Consider the following 22783-nt stretch of genomic DNA (forward strand, 5'->3'; position numbering starts at 1 on the left):
GCAGCCATGGCATCCGGCGCAGCGAAACTCATACCATCCGTGAGCACCTACAACCACAGAGCCATTGAACCCTTCGCTAACCACTACAGCAGGACCCAGAGAAAGTCATGGTCATCCGGCGCGTCACCCCCAACATCCTCGTCTGCAGCACGCCCTTCCTGCGCTTCGGCCGGATCAAAGTCGGCGGCCGCGGCACCATCGTCAAGCTCAAAGACGACTCCCTAGCGGTCTTCAGCCCTACCGCCCTAACCTCCTCCGTCAAGCAGCAGATGCAGGAACAACTGCAGAGCACCAACGTGAAATACATCACCGCGCTGGACGGCGAGCACCACATCTTCCTCGAGAGCTGGCACAAACAGTACCCGAACGCGGTGGTCATCGGGCCGGAGACGCTGCCCGCGTATCGGGACAAGCAGGGGTACTTTAAGATTCCGCAGGACAAGTGGAGGTTGTTCAAGAAGGGGGATGCGGAGAGCTGGAAGATCGATCCCACGTTCGACGCCGAGTTCGATCGCGAGTACAACGACGCGCATGCGAACAAGGAGTTGGTGTTCAACCACAAGCCTTCGCGGACACTCATCGAGGCGGATCTAATGTTCAACTTGCCTGCGACGGAGCAGTTCAGCAAGACTGGTTTGTCGCCCACCAGTGGCTTCCTGAGTCGACTCTTTACGGGCCTCAACAACACGCAGGGGGAAGCTACGTGGCAGAAACGACTCATCTGGTACGGCATTTCTTCCGGCGATCGAAAGGGCTACAACGAGTCCGTGAGTCGGGTCGCGAAGTGGGACTTTGACCGCATCATTCCTTGTCATGGTGATGTGATTGAGAGTGGTGGGAAGGGGATCTTCGAGAAGGTGATGGCGTGGCATCTTGAGGCGAACAAGAAGGGTAATTGAGTGGCAGCAATCCATGCGAGCGAGAGCGTCCAAGCGAGGGTGTTGTGGAGGTCTTCCGGTGTAATATACACTTAATGTGTCGTGACGATGAACTTAATCCATCAGATGATCTTGTGATTTCATTTCACGTCAATGCTTTCCGTATAGTACATGATGCATCGTGGATAACCGTCTCGAACGCATGCTGCGCGATGCGGAGGTTCAATGCAGGCCCCCTTCTCACTCAAACCACGGTCCTGGCCTAACGCCCAGCGGCAAGGGTGTAGCCGCCGTCAACGGTAATGGTCTGGCCGTTGAGGTACTGGCAGGTTGCGCAGAACAGTAAAGTCCCAGCCATGTCCCTGTCGTTCCCTGGGCGCGCAGCTGGTACCTTGCTCTCGTACTTGTCCTTGGGCACGTGAGACTTCTGGTTGGCACCGCTCTCACCAGCTGTCATTTCCGATGGGAACACGCCTACGCAGTGATTAGAATGTTGAAACTAAGAACAAGACAGGAAATGATGCTTACCGGGAGCGATATTGTTGACACGGATCTTCAGCCCATTGACTTGAATCTCTTCCGCCAACATCCTCGTGAGGTGAATCTGGGCGGCCTTCGATGCGTTGTACTGAGGATGGTGCTGCGAGGTCTTGACCTGTCCAGAGATCGAGGTGATGTTGATAATCGTGCTGGACCATCCGTGCTGCTGCTGCGTGGCCTTGTCCAGCATCGGCAGGAAGGCGGTCGACATGAACCAGCACTGCGAGACGTTCGTCCGGTAAATGTCATCCCAGTCCTCGAACGTGGCGTCTTGGTTCTCGAAAAGGTTCTTCTTCATCTCATCGGCTGAGCTGGCCTCGGTTTGGAACGTCTTGGTTGAGATTCCGGCATTGTTGATGAGGATGTCGAGGCGTTGCTCCTTCTTGGACAGCTGGTCGTAGAGGCCCGCAATCTCGTTCTTCTTGCTGATGTCGCAGGTGATTGGGATGATCTGGCCGGAGATGCCTTGGTTGTAGGTGTCCGCCACTTGCTGGAGCTTCTCTTCGGTGCGGCCGCAGATGTAGACCTTTGCTCCATTGACGGCGAGCGCTTGCACGAGCATCAATCCAATACCGCTGCCCCCTCCCGTGACTAGGCACACCTTGTCTTTAACATTGAAGATCTCCTGGAGCTGGAAGTCAGGGTTGTTGTGGGCCTTGGGGTCGGAAGAAGCCATGTTGAAGTTTGGTGAGCTGGTAGTTGCAAAGTGCCTGTTGAGATGCTGAAGCCGGGCTGCAGAAGATCCGGTATTCGTATGAGGAGGAGAGGAAAGAGTACTCATGTGAGAAGGCTTTTGAACTTGAAGTGAGAGAGCACTCGATATTGATGTCACCATGTGTCGTTGATGCAGCTGTGAACGAGGAACGCTCCTGCTCAGTGAACGCAGAAGTGACATTGTTGAACTTCTTCTGACTGCCCTTTCTGTGGGTTCAACTGGCAGTTCGTTGCAATTGTGTTATGGTGGTGGCTGTGAGGAGCTCGACCATTCTAAAACAGTGCATCATCCCAGCATCATTTGGGGATGTCGCTTGACACGCGCACCCGCGTCGAGGCGAAACGGTTACGGTGCACCATCAAACCAAGACACAATATAGCGGCGTGGTGGGAATCGCAAACACCTCGAGGAAGGACACTGAATTCGAAGGCAACTGCTTGTGTGCCATTGAACTAGTGATGACAGAGGAGAAGCTGTCATTCGAAACCACAGGGCAAACCCGCAAGACAGCTGGAAGGAGTAATGGCGGCCCTGACGGCCACAAGATATCCATAGCCTACTGTATAAACAACCAATGAGCATGGATATTGCAGTCAAGCTGCTCACAAATACCTCCTGTCGCCAGCTTACATTCCTTGAGCATTGCCGAGTAACAACATGAATCCCACCAACCCATCATTTTTGTATCGCCATGCAACGCCCAACGGTGCAAGTATTGCTTCTCGCCTTCCCACGCCTTGATACGTTTGTGTGTTATGTCTGGAAGCTTGCCAAAGTGCCTGTCACCCAGGGCGAGTCGGTCGAAGTATGGGTCAGTGTAGCTTGTAGAGGTCAGATCAAAGCCCTGTCTCAGGCAAGCCGAAGGAAGAGATGTACGACGTTCCTTATCCGAACACGAGTATCCCATGTGTCGACCACTGTCGAGCCCAAGAACGTCTTTCGGCTCTTGACCGCTCCGTGAAGTCCGAAGTCCGGAAGGGCGTCGACGTTCGTTTCGGACATCACGGCCTCCAGAAACAATTGATAATCGAGAATCGCGATCGGTGAGCGATTCTTAAGAGCATGCAGCATATAAGAAAGCCATGGTAGCGTTCTCCTCAAGCTAGTAAGTCGTCATTAAATCACATCATGGGTTCTGCTTCACCATTCAAGAACGTCCTTCTCTTCGGTGCAGGCGGTGATCGCATCGGCTATCATGTCTTGAACGCCTTGACGAAGGATGGCTCGTTCAATGTCACCGTTCTTGCTCGGGACAGCTCCAGCAGCACGTACCCGCCAACCGTCCAGCTGAGAAAGGTCTCGGACGACTTCCCTCATGACGAACTGGTTCGCGCCCTTCGAGGCCAGGACGTGGTGGTCTCGACCATTGGGTTGCTGGCTCAAGCGAACGAGTACAAGCTCGTCGACGCAGCTGTTGAAGCTGGGGTCAAACGCTTTATTCCCAGCGAATGGGTAGGTTTCCGTGGGTGAGAGCCGTATCCGGGTGAATATCAAGCTCAATGCGCGCTCTGAGACCTCATCCATCGTTTGCAGTGCTGAGATACTTGCTGACCCTTGGCCCGCTGTTGCTAGGGGATGGACAACAGTGATATCAACAACCAGGAGTTGTGTCCGGTGTTCAAAGGAAAGGGAGAGATGGAAAGGTACTTACGCTCGAAGGAGAGTGAAGATTTCTCGTGGACCGCTCTGGCTACGAGCATCTGGCTTGAGTGGTATGTGTTTGGAATTGTCAATAGTGGCGAGAGCTAATGGAATAACAGGGCATTGGAAACAACCTTCCTAGGTATTGACGCAAAAGCACCATACAACGTTGGCGTCAGCGGGAATGGTCGCAAGGTTGACTACTGGCGTGATGGCACACACGCCTTCTCGTGCACAACGCTTGAGTATTGCGGGGCCGCCCTGGTTGCTCTGTTAAAGCATCCGGAGGTCGGGATCAACCAGCGAGTCTTTCTGTCGCCATTTGAGGCTTCCCAGAGAGAGATTATAGCAGAGCTGGAGAGCCAGCTGAATGTCGAATTCGCCACTGCTCATGCAGATGACAAGAAGATTGTGCAGGGAGCACAGACCGACTGGAAGCAGACCAAGAATGTGTTTTCTGCTTACCAGCTCGTCTCAGCGGGCATATTGCTGCCGGAATACAAGAGCGGTTTCGAGAGCTCCGGCAAGGCGCCCATTCTAGAACACCTATTGGAGATGCCAAAGTTGACGCTCAAAGGTATTGTGGCGGAGTGGATCGCAGCTGACAAGTCGAGCAGCGAGCCAATGGCTACGGCATAGGAAACTGGAGGCAAAAGATATGGCGGTCGACTGAGATGGAGAAAAGAGTTAGCACTTCCTTCTCTCAACATTTCATTCCACGAGTTGCAGCAGAGGTCGAAGTTCAGAAGTCCATATAGATCATCGAGACCGGAGTCTCTGACATAAGAGGTACCAGAAAATAAAATTGTATCGGAAGATTCATCATGTGAGGTCAGGGGAGGACAGGGGAGCACTCACATCATGTTCTTGCTATGATCATAGGCCTCTTCCCTTCACTTGCAAATCGGCATCCGTGGGGCAGCCAAGCGAGTCTGCAAGGGTGAAGTGACGATCAAAGACCTCGTCGCCACGGAGGGTGTAACGTCAGTCGCTGTGGGTTAACTGCTCGGGAGCAAGACGTTCAGAGTCGGGGATGAGAGTATGCATGGAAGCGCTATCTGGCATTCCTAGCAGCTCGTTCATTACAGAAGTCGTCGCTGTTATTTGCGCCAGGTGCTGCCATTAATAGAGGGAAGAGAAGACGAGCAGTCGCGAAGAAATTCTCAATATATTAGACTCGCGGCCGGTCCCGCTTGCCGCTCAAGTTCTTGGCACTCCCACACCCGAACCTGAAATCTTCCGCACGACAAACATCGAATCTCCATCCACCGACGCGAACAGACAAAAAACACCGCCACCATGGGTCGCATGCACAGCAACGGTAAGGGCATCAGCGCCTCCGCCATCCCATACTCCCGCACCCCACCCGCCTGGCTCAAGACCACCCCCGACGCCGTCGTCGACCAGATCTGCAAGCTCGCGAAGAAGGGCGCTACGCCATCACAGATTGGTGTGATCCTGAGGGATAGCCATGGTGTCGCGCAGGTGAAGGTTGTTACTGGTATGATACTGACATTCTGGAAGGGAAGATGCGGAGTGCTGACGGCAGAGAGCAGGTAACAAGATTCTGAGAATCCTAAAGGGCAACGGTATGGACACGCTGCTTCCTGTTTGAAGAGATCGAAAAAGGAGCACAGAATTACGCTGGCTCGCAAGAGACGAACACCTACAAACTTGCATACGTGCAACTTCATGCCTCTGCATTGGTCACAGACTGACAGAGTGATTCTCCTCAACAGGCCTCGCACCAGAAATCCCCGAGGACCTCTACATGCTCATCAAGAAGGTATGGCACCTCTACTCTCCTCTCCTCCCGGCTCTCTTCCCGCGCATACTGACTTTGTCTATTAGGCCGTTGCCGTCCGCAAGCACCTCGAGCGTAACCGCAAGGACAAGGACAGCAAGTTCCGCCTCATTCTGATCGAGTCGCGCATCCACCGCCTGTCGCGATACTACAAGGCCGTGGGCGCGCTGCCACCGACATGGAAGTACGAGAGTGCCACTGCGAGCACCATTGTTGCATAAGCGGGGCATACGAAGAGAAGCAGGCGGTGTGGCGTGGCGTGGCTGAGTTTCAGTGGTATGAGATGGCTTTAGCGATGAGGCAGGGATGAGAAACACCCGGTTCTGCCGAAATCAAACGCGCATAGCCTGAGCGCTGCGCCAGATACTCCTTGCTACGAAAATGCAAAACATCCCACCCAAAAAAATACCATGCCATGATCTCGTTCATCTTCAATATCAATAGTCGGAATCCCTTCTCGCACCTCCCTGCTCCCCACCATCCTGCTGCAATCCCTCCCCTTGGCTTGTAGCACCATAGTCACTCCTCTTCACACCCTTCGCCTTGCCAGTGATGTCCTGCCACGTTGCTCCGAATCTTCTCCCAGTACTCGCCAACAACCCCTCCTCCTCCGCCTCCCTCAAGTCCTCATCCAACTGCTCCTCATCCAGCCTCGGCACGCGGAACAACATCACCACAAAGACGATCAAGAAGATCCCGAGGAAAGCGAACTGCGCCCAGAAGTCCACTATGCCCAGGAAAGGAAAGTTGACCGTGATCCGGTTCAAGAACGTGGACACGACGGAAGGCGTGCAGACTTGATTCGCCACAAGGTTGTCCGACCGCTCAGAGCAGGGCCGGACGGCTTTGTGGTGTTTGCTGCAGTCCGGCTGGTCATCGGGGTTGCGGTAGGGCCGGTCGCAATAGGTCTGCGGGCCCCAGGTTGCGTAATGTGGTGCCACGATGAGGGTTAGGCTGTAGTTCAGCGCAAGCACCATGAGCGTCAGGAGGACGGTGGCCATGAGCATGGCATTGGGCGTCGTGTGCCCGCGACGGATCTTGAACAGCGTGATCCAGAGGAAGCGGATGCCGATGCTGGCGATTCCGAGCACGGAGGCGGAGAAGTAGAGTAGGACGAGAAAGAGGAAGATGATGTAGTCGATGGGGAAGATCTTGGAGGTGAGGATGAGGAGCCAGTTGATCGGATTGAAGATCTGGGTCTTGCCGAGCAGGAAGCCGCAGTGGGCGCCGCAGGCCGAGTTCATGATCTTGTCGATGCAGGTGATGAGCATAGAGGCAAAGACGATGAGGACAATGACGAGCAGGAGGAGGCCGCCGAGGAGTTTCAGGGGTCGGAAGATGGCTTCGAGCTTGTGCCAGACTTTGACCAGGAAGTTGGACTCCTCGCCACTGTTTTCGGATTGCAGGCGTTCGCGGCGGACTAGCGTGCGTTCTTCGCGGACTAGGGACTCGAGCTCGCGGCGGTCTCGTGGATCGAGGCCATCCGTGCGGCCAGCGTTGCGGCCTTCAAGTTGACGTTGGCGTTCGCGGTTCTGGGCCAATTGGCTAGAGGTGGATGCGGCAAGTTGAGGCGTTGAGATGCGTGGGGCGGTTTTGATCAAGCTGACTGGCAGAAGAGCAAGGCCTGGGGCAGTGTAGAGACAGTAGACCAGGGTCCCGATCAGGATCAGTACGCCAATGGCAAAGGTCAGGGCGCGCTCGCCGTCTGAAGAGAGGTTAGCAGGCGAATGACGAGACTTGCGAAGCACGTACGGTTCTGCGTAACGAGATCCTTGAAGTAGCCAAAGTGCTTGTCCTCATGCTTTGCCTTCCTGGCCACTGGCACGAAGAACCCAACCAGGAACAAGATGACGACCAGCAGAAGGAAAGCAATAGTATACTTGAATGCTCCCCACAGACGCTGTCCGACCGTCTGCGTCCCTTCTTCTGCCGCAACTTCGTCATACTCTTCGCACCAGAAGTATGTAAATGGTACAACCAACAAGCACAAGACTGCGTCCAGGCTGTACAAGAGATAGTAGATGATCTTGAGATCGAGCAAAATGCGGTCCACCTTATCCGGCGTCGCCCAGTCCTTCTTTCTGCCTAGCTTGCGATCGGTGGTGGAGGAGGTAAGGGCGACGTCGACTGGCAGCAGCAGGACGGTGGCCAGGAGAGAGAAGACGGTTATGAAGCACACTGTCGTCACTACAATTGACCGTTCCGACGGCTTCTGGTAGATGAAGACGAAAATGCCAGCAATGAGGAAGAGGATGGCCAGGCATATGGCGTAGGTGACCCATATCAGGGAGGTCTCGATGAGCGCCATATTTGCTTTATCCTCTCGTTGGCGGTGGTGTTGTTGCTATCGTTGCAGGTGGGTGCGGTCGACTTGGAGCTTGGAGCTCGGGGTGAATACGTCGATTCTGGTCAGCGCTCAGTATCTCATCATAGATCGTTACAGCACCAGTACAACGTCGTCCTGTAGAGAGGGAGTAGGAGTAGAAGCAGGCGGCAGAGTGGGAGAGGTCGAGCTCGAAGTTGGCTGTGGCTGAACCTTGCCCAATGTGCAGGTGATCGGCACCATGACGGCAGACGCTCGGACCAGGTAGCTCGAGAAACGCGTTGTCCCGTTTGGGAAGGCGGATCACATTTGAAGATTTGGCATGTGGTACTAACACCATCTCAGCAACACACCGAGAGGAAGAATTGGGGATGTCTAGGATACGTTGATGAGGTCGCCGCCGCCACGATGCAATGCTACACCCAGCTCCTCCCGCCCTCCGCCGTCACCCACGCCGTCGCCCTCCCCTTTCTCGATGCCGCATCGCGGAACCTGGTGGTGGTGAAGACATGTGTCCTTCAGGTCTTCCGCTTGCGCGCAGTCAAGCATCACAGCGATGACAGCGCTACCAAGTCTAGACTGGTCCTCGTCGGCGAATACCCCCTTGCCGGCACAGTCACCTCTCTCGCAGCCATCAAGGCAGAGAACACAAAGTCCGGCGGCGAGGCTCTCCTTATCGCCTTCAAAGATGCGAAAGTGAGTCTGGTGGAATGGGACTCGGACAACTACCGCTTGAATACAATCAGCATACACTACTACGAGGGCGAGAATGTCATTCATGAGCCTTTCGGGCCCAGTCTTAGCGAGTGCGAGAGCATTCTGACCGTTGACCCGACGTCAAGATGCGCGGCGCTGAAGTTTGGGTCCAGACATTTGGCTATTCTGCCATTCAGACAAGCGGGTGATGAGTTGATGGAAGGAGGGGAGGATGGATATGATGAGGATATGGCCACTGCGCCGCCTTCTGCTATGCTCAAGCGCACGCAGTCAGGGTTGAACGAAGGCGAGGCAAAGCAGACGCCGTACAAGTCTTCGTTCGTCCTGCCACTCACTGCTCTGGATCCAGATTTGTCGCATCCGGTCGATCTCGCTTTCCTTCACGAATATCGCGAGCCAACGTTCGGTATCTTGTCTGCGCCAGTGCAGCCTTCGTCAGCACTACTCGAGGCGCGGAAAGATAGTTTGTCTTACACGGTCTTCACACTTGACCTAGATCAACGAGCATCGACAAATCTAATCACCGCGCAAAAGCTACCGTCGGATCTCTGGAAGGTTGTGCCCCTGCCATTGCCCGTAGGTGGCGCTTTACTTATCGGTACCAACGAGTTCGTGCACGTCGATCAGAGCGGCAAGACGAGTGCGGTGGCTGTTAATCAGTTCACAAAGGCCGCGAGCAACCTTGCTATGGCCGACCAATCCGAACTGAACATGAAGCTAGAAGGGTGTGAGGTTGGCAAGCTCGACTCAAAGAGCGGTGACCTGGTCGTTGTTCTGAACGACGGAACGATGGCTGTTCTCAGCTTCCGGCTTTCTGGACGCAACGTCGCAGGACTGCTTGTCACGCGCGTAACTACTGAGAACGGTGGAAGACTGCCAGAAGTAGCACCATCATCAGTCACCTTGATGAACGGCAACACACTGTTTGTTGGAAGCGAAGACGGAGATTCGTTTGTCCTCTCTTGGTCCAGATCCGTGCCAACACTCAGCCGAAAGCACTCGCATGCCCAAATGCTGGGTCAGGACATTCCCGTCGAAGAGGATGAAGAGGATGAGGAAATGGATGACGATGATCTCTACGCCACTGCCCCCGAAGCTGCAAAACGGACGTCTTCGGCCGGTGCCAACGGATCAGTAGACTCATCAACTTACAGCTTTACGTTGCAGGACCGACTGCCATCTTTGGGACCCATCAACAACGTCTGTTTAGGAAGGAGCTCGGCGGTCTCGAAAGACGAGCTCGAGCTTGTTGCAGGCATTGGGAGAGGCAGCGGAAGCAAGCTGGCGACGCTGAGAAAGGAGATTGTACCAAACGCTGTGCGTACGGAGAAGGAGGTCTTCGCTGAAGCCAAGAACATCTGGAGCATTAAGGCAGCATCCACTCAACCCGGCAGCGCTGAGCCCATGAGAGTCGAGCATGATTCGATGGTGTTCTGCTTCAATGGCGAGATCACTCGAGTCTACGATATTTCGTCGGCGGCTGTGGATGGCAGCGACTCCAGCAGCTATACGGAGCGCACTGGCACCGACTTTGAGCATGATGGCGAGACACTACAGATCAATACAATAGCCAAAGGCACTCGCGTCGTACAATGCAGACGCACCGAGCTCCGGATATATGATGCTGCAGACCTCAGCCTGGCCCAGATCATTCCCATGACTGACGAGGAGACCGACGCCGAACTCGAAATAGTCCACGTCTCCTTCAGCGATCCTTACATAGTCGTGCTCCGCGACGACAGCAGCGTACTAGCTCTTCAACTGGAAAAAGGTGGCGACGTCGAGCCACTGGACAGTCCAGCTGCGATCTCTGAGCGCAAGTGGCTCAGTGGATGTCTATACACTGGATCTCTCTGCCCTGACGAAACCATCGTTTGCTTGCTTGGAGAAGAAGGCGGACTGCACATGTTCAGCCTCCCTGACCTGCAGCAGTTCTATCACGCACCCACACTGTGCTACCTACCTCCTGTACTGGAAGCTGGCGCGCGGCAGCGGCGAGTCGGCGCGAAAGAAACGCTCACTGAGCTACTGATTACAGATATTGGAACCGAGGACTCGAAAGAGCCATACTTGATGGTCCGCAGCGCAATGGACGATCTCAACCTCTACCAGCCTTGGTCTGCAGGTTCATCTTGGAAGGAAGTCTTACGATTCAGGAAAGTCACGCTGGACTACATCCCCAAGTTTGACGGGTCGACGCCTGATGAGAGCAACGGTCGTCCGGCTCCACTACAGCAAGTTCGGGTTGGAAGATTCGATGCTGTCGTTGTGCCTGGAGCGTACCCGAGCTTCCTTCTCAAGGAAGCGGCTGCGCTGCCGAAGGTGGTACCTCTGCGAGCGCATAACGTCAAAGCGCTTATCCCACTACATCGGCCTGGATGCGACAGTGGATTCGCAATTCTTCGAAGTGCCACTTCGTCGGATGACGAAGGCGTTGAAACAAAAAAGTTAGAGCTGCAAGAATTAGCTCTACCGGCCGATGCTGAGTTCAGCACTGGCTGGTGTGTCCAGAAGCAGACCTTTGGCGATCCGGCCGAGCAGGTCAGAGATGTCGCTTATCACGAGGAGAGAGGGATGTATGTTGTTGCCACGTGCAGAGACGTCGACTTCCATCTCGAAGGGGATAAAGAGGAGGGAAGGGGAAAAGGAAATGATGGTAAGTCCTGCTCCTTCGTACTATCCTGTCGTGTTCACTGTGATGCCATTCTTGCATTCATGCCATCCTCCAATCGGTTCTCCCTGCACACCGCATCACAAGCATATACGTCCGCTTCTATCAATCTTCCGTGGAACGACGTCTATAGTCGATGCCAGATTAACGGCTTTCATTCCTTGCCTAACTACCTAGCTCACTGTATTCTGTGTGGGCTGGGTTTTATGTCAAGGACACATCTCTCCTTGCTACTGCACTCCCACTCGAGGTGGTACCTGGGGGCTAACGATCCATCGCAGGCATCTCTCTGCATCCGCAAGTGCCGCAATACACTTTGCATCTCCTCAAAGCAAAAACACGACATGTCATCCACTCCTATTCCCTGCCGAACCTCGAGACCATTACCTCGCTCAAAATCATGCCTCTGGAGATATCCGAGCAAACGCACGATATCGAGGCAAGGATTGTTGTCGGGACCGCGACCCAGCGCGGCGAAGACATGCCATCGAAAGGCGCTGTCAACGTCTTCGAGATCCTCGATGTCGTCCCCGACCCAGACCGAGCAGAAAGCGGCGCCAAGCTCAACCTCGTTAGTCGCGAGGAGACGCGAGGCGCCGTCACAGCGCTCGAGTCGTTCCCTGGCGGTCTCATCGGCATAGGTCAAGGTCAAAAGATCATGATTCGCGGTCTCAAAGAGGACGGGTCTTGCCTTCCGGTCGCCTTCCTCGACTGCCAATGCTACACCACCTCCCTCAAACAGCTCGGAGGGAGCGGCCTGTGGCTCGCTGCAGACGCCTGGAAGGGTCTCTGGTTCGGCGGCTTCACGCAGGAACCTTACAAACTCACTACCCTTGGTAAGAGCCGTACACATATGGAAGTCGTCTGTGCCGAGTTCCTGCCTTTTGACGGCAACCTCTTCCTCCTCATCGTCGACGCCGCAATGGACCTTCACGTCCTGCAATACGACCCCGAGAACCCCAAGTCTCTCTCTGGAACCCGTCTCCTCCACCGCAGCACCTTCCACCTCGGCCAGTTCCCCTCTTCGATGGCCCTTCTTCCCTCCACCCTCTCCCCACCCGTCTCGCAACCTTTAACAAACGGCCACGACAGCACCGAAGAAACACAAACTAACGCACCTTCCCTCTACCACGTCCTCATCACCTCTCACACTGGCTCCCTCTCTCTCATCACCCCGCTGGACGAAGGCACGTACCGCCGTCTCGGCTCTTTGCAAACACATCTCACCTCCGTGCTCGAGCACGCCGCTGGGCTGAATCCAAGGGCGTACAGGGCTGTGGAGAGCGAAGGCGGTGGCGGAAGGGGTGTGGTGGATGGGGAGGTGGTCAAGAGGGTTTGGGAGTTGGGAAGTGCGAGGAGAGCTGAGGTGTTGGGGCGGGCGGGGATTGATGGGTGGGGGGCGAGGAGTGATTTGGAGGCTGTGGGAGGTGGGGGCCTGGGGTACTTGTGAGGGATGACGGGATGATATTGTGTTGGGTCGCGCGGCTGAGCGGAACTGTGCTCCGTTAGGCCTGTTGTTCTAGCGCTGCGGCTTGGATGGTTTGGCGGGAATGCCACTGGGCTGAGAGCCTAAGCAGAACTTGCGGAACACTGTCACATGCTTTGTCTTCCTCCAACTTACGAGCGTTACTTGCTTGCAGACTTACTGTAACTTCATTTGGCACTCTAGTCGTAAGGTGCAATGCAAAAGCTGGATGGCGGGTGTAGTGGAATGGGTGGATGGCTCCTTCCATGTTCGGCTGCCCCAGGTGAACGTGGTTGCCCTACGTTTGCGGTTGCCATCGATGCCATACTTTATGTCGACCTCACTCATCTTTGCAAAAGCTTGTTCGTACCTCAGCTTCATGTCTGCTCGATACACTGCCTCAACTCCACCTGTCCCCGCTGTCCTCTCATACGACAGCCCGAACTCTCCGGGCTGTCCTTGCTTATGAAGATTCCACCTATTTCTGTGAGTCTCTGCGACTTCAACTTTCGCATATACGGACCAGGCAGCCGTCGCGCGGTCTGCCCATTGGAGTAATTCTTTCGAGCTGGGATACGAGATGTGCGTTCTACCAGGCTAAGTACAAGCTCGTGTACAACCCTCAGCTATCACATATATCACGATCACATCTTCGCGTTCGCAGCCTTCATCATCACGTCCCTCGTCAGCACCTCGCCTTCTTTCTTGATGGGGGCCAGTCGCCCGATTGTGAGCAGTCGCTCAATCATATCTTCGTCCCCGAAATGGCTGTTGTGCTCATATTCAGGTTCTTCGCCATATGCCACTCGAGCGCAGTCTACCAGAATCCTGGCTGTCATGCCAAACACCCTATACCGCGGCTGCGCCAACGCATCACCACCAATCGAGTAGAACGACCTCGGGAGCGGCGGCTGCAGCGATGACGACGACTTCGCCGACGCACCTTTGCTTTTCACTGCTGCTGGCTTTGAAGAAGTAATGTCCGCCGACGCCTCCGGTACTGGTTCTGACATTTTCTTCACCTTCTCATAATCGGCTCGGAACACCGTCGCTGGAGACACTGGAACGAAGAACTGGTGCATGCGCCACGCGCTCTCATGCCAGCTGTGCCAGGACCCTTTGTACCACTCCCCTGGCACCTCCTCTCGGTCTGCCGGATCCAAGTCTTTCTCACGTAGGAAGTTGAAGAAGGGCGCTGTGAACACGGCCGCAACTTCTCGAGCATCCAGCTTGGGCAGAATGTCCCGGGCAGTGTTTGGGTCGCGGTTACGAGGCGAGGGTGCTGGCGCCTGGAGGAAGGCTACGCAGGGGCGGACGCCGAGCTCGGTCATCGCCAGGTTGGCTGGAAGCTCCGTCAGGTGCTCCACCGTGTAGCCTGGAGGTAGGCGATGGTCCGACATTGGCAGGCCGATCTCCTCAAATGCCTCGCGGCGGGCAACGGTGAAGGGGTTCTCATTGAGATGGTCGGCCTTGCCGCCGGGCAGAGCTGCTTGGCCGGCATCTGGAGTTCTCAGCCTGTCGTCCCATCTTTACTGGAGGACTCTAATGCTCTCTGCTTGGAAGACATACAGCTTTTCAGACCGGCGGATCTAATGGTTAAGACCACCCGCAAGTCGCCACCACGATCAGCGAACAGCAGTATCAACACCGCCGCCCGCCTCGTAAGTGGACATTTGTACCAGTTGGTAGTAGGCGAGGTGTAGGCTCGCAGGTTGGCTATCGCCTTCTGTTGGGCACGATCGACTCGTCAGCGGAATGACGGGCTACATTGCGGGTTGGCATAATGACGGACCTTGGACGCGGGCGACAGATATGCCATCTCGCAGCCATATTATTACACGGCCTGATCGAGCCGCTGGCATGACTTCTAGATAGCGTGAAGTGTCATGGCAGCACGCGACAACGGGCCGAGGACGGAGGGCTCCGAAATGGTCGCCAAGCGGACTCACCTCGGTTGGCAAGCAAGCGACTGTCAGAGCGGCCGCCGGCCAATCTGGGAGTCTGGTGGCGCGGGATGGGACACCAGCAGACCGGATGCCGTTGTTCTTCGAGACTGAAGGCACATAAGATGGCTCTTTGGCTACTTTCGTGGGATGCCAGCTTTGACAGCCTAGAAGATCTATTACAGCCTCTCATCCAAGCGTACGGAGCCGATTCCACTGTCGGCAGCTTGCATGCAGGCGACCCAGTCCGGGCCAGACCTTGCCACCAGCATTCACCAGCCGCCAGAAGGACTCAAGCGCTCCAGAACCGAAGTCTTGGTGGTCTCGACTGGTCAGATCCAGCAAATAAACTTAGCTTTCTGGGGTTAGACTGGAGCTTGGGTCATCTGCAAGCGACTCCAGATGACTTCCCGATGACTCGCAGGCACATGCAATCTGTCTGTTCTCGCCGCACGAGGGGGGGGCCCTTGGAGCACTTTAGCCGTGCAAACGGCCACCAAAGTAGGTGATCTCTGAGAGATCTCTTCTGGTATTGCCCAAGACTGCGTTAGTCCAATATTGAGATTAGTCTCGACTTCTTTCCCCTCCCAAAGGAATATTCGGTACAGTAGCGGACGGCTGGTCTTGAGGCACGATGCCGCACCAGGAGGCTTTCTGCGAGCCTGACCACCGGCATGCGTGCCGTGCTGACCTCTCTGGTCTTGTTAATGCTTATCTTGCGCGATCACATGTGCAGAAGCAGTGGTTGTACGAGTGGCACGGCTGGACGTCCCGTCGTACCTCGCACGACCATCCCGCGGCTGGGGTTAATCTGGCACGAGTCTGGGGGCTAAGTGGGGCCTGCCACATGGTGGGTGCACCAATGAACCGGCGACACCTGCTGGCACCGATCCAGTCCCATCTATCCGCACTCGAAGATTAGCCTGAACTGCTGGGATCTATCCATCACGAACCACCGGGTTGCGGCTCACTGGGCCATGTGCGGCACCATATATGACCCCAGCACATCCTGCCACCATCTCACATCCTCCAGCACTCGTTACTCCTCCACTTCGCATACCACTGTCTGTCGACGCGTCCAGTGACGGTCACTCATAGCCATCATGGTCAACATCTCGAGGCCCAAGCAGGGTGCGGTGGTGGAAGCCCAAGAGTCTGCCCCAGCGATCCCCAGGGTGAAATGGTCGGCCTCTCCGAACATGCGCAAGCTCTACTTCTACTGCGCCATCCTCTGTGTCTGCTCCGCGACCACTGGTTACGACGGGTAAACGACGTTGCTCGCACCCGCCGTTGAACTGCTCGCTAACATATTGGCAGATCCTTGATGAACACTTCTCAGATTTTGGACTCATGGAAGATCACTATGGGCCCAACCGCTGAAGGCCCGACGGAAGAGACTCTCGGACGTGTTTCTGCCATGTACTCTATCGGATCCATTGCCTCTCTGCCGGTCGTTCCATTCCTCAGTGACCGCTTTGGCCGCAAGACCCCAATTACCATCGGCTGTATTATCATGGTTATTGCTGCAGCCATCCAGGTGAGTGCTTTGCCGTGGCCCTTATAACATGCTGCTTGCTAACGTCTTGCTCCCACTAGGCCTCTGCTCACGGACTTTCGCAATATGAGGGCGCTCGTTTCTTCATGGGTTTCGGAAACTCCCTCGCTCAGCTTTCTTGCCCACTCCTCGTCACTGAGATTGCCCACCCCCAGCACCGCGCGAGGATTACGGCTGTTTACAACTGCCTGTGGAATTTGGGAGCGCTCATCTGCGCCTGGTTGGCGTTTGGCACCCAGCACATTAACGGCACCTGGTCGTGGAGAACCCCTACCCTCGTTCAGGGTATCTTCTCTGTCATCCAGTTGACCTTCATCTGGTGGGTCCCAGAATCCCCGAGATGGCTCATCTCCAAGGACAGGTCCCCTGAGGCGCTCAACATGCTTGCCCACTACCACGCCGACGGCAACGAGAACGACGCCACCGTCCAGTTCGAATTTGCCGAAATCAAGGAGACTATCCGCCTGGAGTTTTTGCACCAGAAGAGCTCCAAGTACATCGACTTCATCAAGACCAAGGGCAACCGCTACCGACTGGCTATCATCATCTCTCTTGGTCTCATCTCTCAATGGTCCGGTAACGCCTTGGTCAGCTACTACGCCACTGCAATCTACGAGGGCGCCGGAGTGGATGGCCAGACCCCACAGCTTGGCTTGGACGCTGGCAACAAGGTCCTTTCGCTCATCGTCTCCATCAGCTGTGCGTTCTTGGTAGACCGCGTCGGCCGTCGTCCGCTCTTTCTTGCTGCGTAAGCTCATTCCTGACCCTACCGCGTACTCGCTTCAACTGACACATCATAGCACCTTCGGCATGCTGCTCTTCCTCATCGGCGCCACCATCACGGGTGAGCGTTACACTGCTCTCAACGAACAGTCCATCGGTTACGCCAACATCCTCTTCATCTGGCTTCACGGCGTGGCTTACGCACTCGCCTGGTCGGGCCTTCTCGTCGCCTACACCGTCGAGGTCCTCCCCTTCAAGCTCCGTGCAAAGGGTCTTTTCATCATGAACTTGTTCGTTCAGGTCGCCCTTACCATCAACAACTACGTCAACCCCATTCCCATTACTGGCAATGGTGGTTGGGTTGGTCAGAACTGGAAGCTGTTTGCTTGCTACACCGGCTGGGTCCTTCTCGAACTCATCTGGGTGTACTTCATGTTCCCAGAGACTCGGTACGTCATTCAAAACTATATAGTGCCGCAGGAGTCATTGCTAACATCACTCACAGCGGTCCAACTCTCGAGGAAATCGCCCGTATCTTCGACGGCGAGGACGCCGAGGTTGCCGATGTCGACGTCAAGGGCACTGGCATCACCAACCGCAGCAACAGCGTCGACCGCGATGTTGAGCAGTACGTCCACCAAGAAAAGTCGTAGACTTGGATCGTTGGATGATTTGCACGCGAGATGTTGTTATGCATGTTGGCTTGTTCATTCGCTCTCGACAGGGTTGCTTGGTTGAAGCACCAGCACATTCAGATAGTAGTCAAGCACGATAATGTGTGCTATATCATGACAGTTCCCTACTTTCCTCTTTCCCGTATCAATATCCACCCGAACGAGAATTAGGCCTGCTCCTATCAGAGCTTGCATCTCCCGAGAACATTCGAGAACACGAGTTCGACAATTCAATGTGTGACTCAGCCTCATTTCGGCAACCAGGGACGTTCGCTGCTCCAGTCCATCCGTCACTGCACTGGTGTCTCATCGTCTCCCAAACTTGACCTATTCACCCTTCGCCAAAGGCTCGAGCATGAACTTCATCTCCACCACGTCCTCCCGCAACCACTTCGAGATTGGTTCACACATCAGCTTCCAGTCGTTCAGCCTCTCGAAAGCCTCCCGCAATCTGCTGCTACGCTGAATGCTTTCTAGGCTGGCAGTGGGGTTAGCCTCACCGTACATAATGTTCAAGTCTGATGCCAGATCGATGACGAGAACGAACTTGCGAGTCTTTGGAGTCGGGAAGTCTCTGCAGATTGACCAGCTAGTACAATATCCTACTAGGGCGTTTGCATGCTCAGTCCTCATCCATATCCTCCCACCCACCATCAGCACGTCCATTCTCATTCGCCTCGTCCTCCTCGTCCGCCTCCTCCGTATCCGCCGCCAACCCGATCATCCTTTCTTTGACATCCCTAGTCTGCTCGGGCATCTTGACTTTCGTCGCAAAAGCCTCTCGCACAGCCCTGTTCGTGCTAGTGTCCCACACTTGCACAGCTCCCTTGCTCCCAGCGACTGATAGTCTGAAAGCGACCTCATTGTCCGGTGCAAAGCTAGCAGAAAATACCCGCCCAACTCCAAGATCTCTGCTGGCAACCATGTTCGGTCCTGAGTCTGATGCTGCGATGTTCCATAGCTTGACCGTACGATCTGTTGATCCAGTGACGATGAAGCCAGGTACGATGGGGTTGATGGCGAAGGTGGATAGGCTTTGGTCGTGGGCCTGCAACGTCCACGTAGCCTTGCTCTGCTCAGGCGAGGACGGAAGCTGTCTGGCATCGAAACAGTGCAGAATGCCGTTCTCCGTACTGACGTAGAAGGTCTGCTCATTGTGCGGGTCCCACCGTACTTGCTCGACGTCGCTCTCCACACCCCATCTTGGGACTGCTGCGCCAGGTGCACGCATGTCTGCCGCCACAATCGTCCGGTCGTAGGAGCCCGATAGGAGGACGGAGGCCTGTGTGGGATGCCATGACAGCGCACAGACCTTGTCAGTGTGATGACTATAGCTCTGCGCTGCTGTACAGGTGTTCAGATCCCAGAGCTTGATCGTTTTGTCCGCCGAGCCACTGGCGAGTAGGTTACTGTGCTGCCTGTTTGCGGCGAGGGCGAGCACAGAGTCGACGTGGTAAGAGTCGTTTGCCTTTTTGCTTTTCTTCTTTTTCTTTTTCTTCGTGACTGGTTCTGATGGAGGCTCCGCAACAGCTTGCGAGGATTGACCAAGGATTGCAGCAGGGTACATCCCGTCGACCACATCCAAATCCCATATCTCAATGTCTGGATCCATCGTCCCCACGGCAGCAAAATTGCCTGTCTCTCCTTCATGGTTTGGCTTGGCATTCACCCAGTCCACGCAAAGCGGTATCGCGGGCAACATGACATCGTGGTGGACATACAGGTTGTCGGCCTCGTCCTCGTAGACGTATGTTTCGAGATGAGCTACCTCGTCTTCTATCCTCGCTGCCAGTATCAAGTTGTCTGTCGGCAGTATCTGCAACTCCTCCCGTTCTTCATCATCCGACTGTTCGCCATTTTCGGCCATGGTGATGTATGGGTCGTCTTTGTTGTCGGTATGGTATGCCAACCCCTTGATGTTGCCAAATATGCTGTCATTGGGTCCTGCTTCATCCTCGTCGCCTTCTCCGCCTTCCGGCTCATCGTCGTAGTGGTCCATATCGTACTCTTTGAGGTCATCGTCTTCATCGTTCACATCGACCCCGCCAGCGTCGTCTTCGTCGGAAGATTCATCTGCAGATTCTTTCTCCTTCGCGTCCTCTGTACTTTGCCCGACAGTCGTCTTGTTCAACGCCTGCCTTGCGGTCTCCAGGTCATCCTTCGCATCGTCTAGTTCCAGCTTTGCGAGCTTTGATATGCGTGCATACTCGTCCTCGTCGAAGACATATTTGGTAGGGAAGGCCGCGGCGTGCCCGCGCGGCACCCAGGTCGTCGCTGTGATCATAGACATGTTGCAGTGTCGAGTCAGTCTGGTCGCGAAAGACAAAAGTTCTCTTCAGAACGTAGTAGGATCTAAACTTTTTTGTGGGGCCTCGCACGTGAACGCCAAGCAACATTTCAACGCGAACCTAAGGTCAACACCACCCCTTCGCTGTGCTGTCACGGTCCTCGCAGGCGTAGAACGTCAGGGCAAGGCTATGCATGTTGGGCCGTCTGTTCCGTCTCGACGACACAGCCTGCTTTCGAGCACGTATACTTGTCGCTGACCATCTACGATAGATATGTCCCTTTGCAAAGTACCTTACTACGCCCTCTCTGTGCCCCTCGGGAGGGATGAGCAGCATGTTCACGAGATTCGACGCACGTGGCAAGTCACCGCAGCCACCGTTTTGACATACTCTGCAGTTCGTATCCGAGAGGTGTCTACTCAGTCACGGCGGGGTCGTTCCGCCCCAGCTCCTCGAGCAGTTGTTGCATTCACTTCTGTTTCCTACTCCTCATATTTTGATCAGTATTCAACTCTGTTAGTTCCGAACAATTTACGATTGACGAAGACTCCAGTACTCCAGGACAATACAATTTCCTCCAGGTGCTGCTAAGCCTGATCGTCACAAAACAATCCTTCCTATCTTCGCGGGCTATCGTATTCCTACACTTGAATCACTGGCACCGATATCACTATGGCTCCCGGTCGGATCGACTACCCTCAAGACGTCCCGCTGGAGCACCCCGACGCAGCTGAATATATCCCGCAATATCTCCACGATAGCTTTCCCGACCCTGCTGGCAGACCAGACCCAAAGATCAGGGATGATTTCTATGGCACGCGGAGAAAGCTTCGGATAGGCATCTTAGGGGCTGGAATATGTTGTATAAATTTCCTCCATTTTGCAGAGCAGCAGTTACAGGATGTCGAATACGTGGTGTATGAGAAGAACGAGGATGTTGGTGGCGTTGTAAGTATTGGGTCCAATGAGAGCGTTGGTCTAGACTGATGTTCTTTCAAGTGGCTTACCAGCAAGTATCCCGGGTGTCGTTGCGGTAAGTCGATTATACCGTCCATATTGCTGTGTGAACCACTCGCACTAATTGGATATGCTAATCTAAACGTCTCACAGACATCCCTTCAATCGTCTACCAATTCAGCTGGCGACCCAACAGGTTCTGGTCGGAGCTCTATGCACCAGCGGCAGAAAACTTGGAATACATCCGTAAGGTAACAGAGGAGAGTGGCTTCTACAAGTACATGAGGTTTCAGCATCAGATTTCGAAGGCGTCATGGTCCGACGAAGAAGCGATGTGGACGTTGAGCGTCGAAGACATGAAGTCTAGCAGGAAGTTTGACGACAAGGTCCATGTCTTCCTGGAGCTCAATGGTCCTGTGAGGTATGAGCGGCATAGCCAGTCTTTCCGGCCTTGCTAACGACAGCAAAGCAACCCAAGACTGACGTCCATCCGCGGTATCGAAAACTTCAAGGGAGAAGTCGTCCACCCGGCGTACTGGAATGAGGACACCACGGTCGACGGCAAGAGAGTGGCACTCATAGGCTATGGCTGTTCGTGTCTCCTGCCGTAAACGGCAATGCAGATGCTAATGACGCGCGACAGGTAGTGGCGTCCAAATAGGACCGAACATTGTTGACAAGGTCTCGAAGCTCTATACCTGGTTTCGGAACAAAACTTATATCCTGCCTCCTCCGAACCAGACCTACTCTGCTTCTGGAGGTGCTAACTTCAAATGTAAGCAGGTTCTGGCAAGGCCGTGTGTCGTATACTGATATACAGCAGATAGCGAAGAACAGAAGGCTCTCCTCGCAGACGCTGACGTGTACCTCGCGTATCGTAAGGCTGTTGACGACGGCTTTTACCGCCGGTATCCGTATGTGATCAACGGCTCGAAGACGTCACAGCTGGTCAAGGACAACACCGTCAAGTACATGAAAGAAAAGCTCGCACACAAACCGGAACTATTGGACAGCATACTACCGGAAGACTTCGACATCGGCTGTAGACGGCAGACCTTTGCTTATGGCTACATGGAGGCTCTCACGGATCCAAGGACCACCGTCTTCACACAGGAGCCTAAAACGTTCACCGAGAAGGGCATCTTGGACGGGGATGGGAACGAGCACGAGATCGATATGGTGATAGCAGCCACAGGGTACGACCAATCCCACCTCCCTCGTTTTCCCAAGCTTGTCAACGGCAGATCCATGATTGAGGAGTGGTCCGACATGCGCTCTCCTCCCTCATACATGGCGCTTATGCTCAAGAGCATGCCCAACTACTTCAACCCATCGTCGGCCTTTGGACCACTACCACAAGGCAACTTCTATCAGTCGGCGGAAGCATTTTCGAAATACATGGTGAAAGCCATCGACAAGATGCAGCTCGACCGCATCCTTTCCGTCACTCCAAAAGACAAAGCTGTCGACCAATTTGTCCGACATTCATTAGCATACCTGAAGCGCACGGCAGTCATGGGACCCTGCGTAGCGTGGTACAAAGGCAACCAGTCGGACAAACCTCCAGCGCTGTGGCCAGGCGCAAGGAATCAGTTCATCAGGATTCTGGAGACACCTCGCTTTGAAGACTTCAACATTGTCTACGAAGACGAGGAGGATATGTTCGCTTATTTCGGCAATGGCTGGACGTTGCAGGATGATGGCGATCCTGAAGCTGATAAGACATGGTATATGGGGCAGCCTAGCAAGCATGTGGACCAAGAGACTATCGACCGGTTGAAAGGCACTGACCCGAGCGTCACTGAGGTCGTTCATGGGGTAGCGTCGATGGCTGGAATGGCATCGTGAGCAGTACACCTACGGTCGTACGCTCTATATAGCGATTTGAG

The 22783-nt window shown here is 54.7% G+C and overlaps 10 protein-coding genes across 10 annotated transcripts; 6 read left to right on the top strand and 4 right to left on the bottom strand.

Annotated features, from left to right (window-relative positions):
• Nucleotides 1-6: 6 nt before the first annotated feature.
• LTR77_003601 (uncharacterized protein) lies at nt 7-899 on the top strand (the record flags this gene model as incomplete). Its single annotated transcript, XM_064800857.1, has 2 exons — nt 7-39; nt 93-899. The coding sequence occupies 2 exons, from the start codon at nt 7-9 to the stop codon at nt 897-899; spliced, it is 840 nt and encodes a 279-aa protein (XP_064660808.1).
• A 241-nt stretch (nt 900-1140) lies between these two features.
• LTR77_003602 (uncharacterized protein) lies at nt 1141-2094 on the bottom strand (the record flags this gene model as incomplete). The annotated part of the gene is made up of 2 exons (XM_064800858.1): nt 1141-1352; nt 1407-2094. 2 exons carry the CDS (start codon nt 2092-2094, stop codon nt 1141-1143), a joined length of 900 nt encoding a protein of 299 aa, XP_064660809.1.
• A 1167-nt stretch (nt 2095-3261) lies between these two features.
• On the top strand, nt 3262-4413 carry LTR77_003603 (uncharacterized protein; the record flags this gene model as incomplete). Its single annotated transcript, XM_064800859.1, has 3 exons — nt 3262-3585; nt 3706-3845; nt 3894-4413. The coding sequence occupies 3 exons, from the start codon at nt 3262-3264 to the stop codon at nt 4411-4413; spliced, it is 984 nt and encodes a 327-aa protein (XP_064660810.1).
• Nucleotides 4414-5073: 660 nt separating this feature from the next.
• RPS13 (ribosomal 40S subunit protein S13) lies at nt 5074-5799 on the top strand (the record flags this gene model as incomplete). The annotated part of the gene is made up of 4 exons (XM_064800860.1): nt 5074-5275; nt 5331-5363; nt 5514-5560; nt 5626-5799. The coding sequence occupies 4 exons, from the start codon at nt 5074-5076 to the stop codon at nt 5797-5799; spliced, it is 456 nt and encodes a 151-aa protein (XP_064660811.1).
• Nucleotides 5800-6015: 216 nt separating this feature from the next.
• Nucleotides 6016-7886, bottom strand: LTR77_003605 (uncharacterized protein; the record flags this gene model as incomplete). Its single annotated transcript, XM_064800861.1, has 2 exons — nt 6016-7283; nt 7331-7886. The coding sequence occupies 2 exons, from the start codon at nt 7884-7886 to the stop codon at nt 6016-6018; spliced, it is 1824 nt and encodes a 607-aa protein (XP_064660812.1).
• Nucleotides 7887-8309: 423 nt separating this feature from the next.
• On the top strand, nt 8310-12739 carry CFT1 (mRNA cleavage and polyadenylation factor subunit; the record flags this gene model as incomplete). The annotated part of the gene is made up of 2 exons (XM_064800862.1): nt 8310-11274; nt 11571-12739. 2 exons carry the CDS (start codon nt 8310-8312, stop codon nt 12737-12739), a joined length of 4134 nt encoding a protein of 1377 aa, XP_064660813.1.
• A 659-nt stretch (nt 12740-13398) lies between these two features.
• Nucleotides 13399-14573, bottom strand: PCD1 (8-oxo-dGTP diphosphatase; the record flags this gene model as incomplete). Its single annotated transcript, XM_064800863.1, has 3 exons — nt 13399-14255; nt 14324-14480; nt 14547-14573. 3 exons carry the CDS (start codon nt 14571-14573, stop codon nt 13399-13401), a joined length of 1041 nt encoding a protein of 346 aa, XP_064660814.1.
• A 1227-nt stretch (nt 14574-15800) lies between these two features.
• LTR77_003608 (uncharacterized protein) lies at nt 15801-17628 on the top strand (the record flags this gene model as incomplete). The annotated part of the gene is made up of 5 exons (XM_064800864.1): nt 15801-15961; nt 16015-16234; nt 16294-17000; nt 17053-17424; nt 17481-17628. The coding sequence occupies 5 exons, from the start codon at nt 15801-15803 to the stop codon at nt 17626-17628; spliced, it is 1608 nt and encodes a 535-aa protein (XP_064660815.1).
• Nucleotides 17629-18271: 643 nt separating this feature from the next.
• Nucleotides 18272-19939, bottom strand: PWP1 (rRNA-processing protein; the record flags this gene model as incomplete). Its single annotated transcript, XM_064800865.1, has 1 exon — nt 18272-19939. One exon carries the CDS (start codon nt 19937-19939, stop codon nt 18272-18274), a length of 1668 nt encoding a protein of 555 aa, XP_064660816.1.
• Nucleotides 19940-20609: 670 nt separating this feature from the next.
• Nucleotides 20610-22742, top strand: LTR77_003610 (uncharacterized protein; the record flags this gene model as incomplete). The annotated part of the gene is made up of 6 exons (XM_064800866.1): nt 20610-20885; nt 20937-20970; nt 21048-21315; nt 21364-21485; nt 21538-21669; nt 21718-22742. 6 exons carry the CDS (start codon nt 20610-20612, stop codon nt 22740-22742), a joined length of 1857 nt encoding a protein of 618 aa, XP_064660817.1.
• Nucleotides 22743-22783: the final 41 nt, after the last annotated feature.

Source organism: Saxophila tyrrhenica (assembly GCF_035928015.1).
Source record: "Saxophila tyrrhenica strain CCFEE 5935 chromosome Unknown scaffold_5, whole genome shotgun sequence".
Classification (NCBI taxonomy): domain Eukaryota; kingdom Fungi; phylum Ascomycota; class Dothideomycetes; order Mycosphaerellales; family Extremaceae; genus Saxophila; species Saxophila tyrrhenica.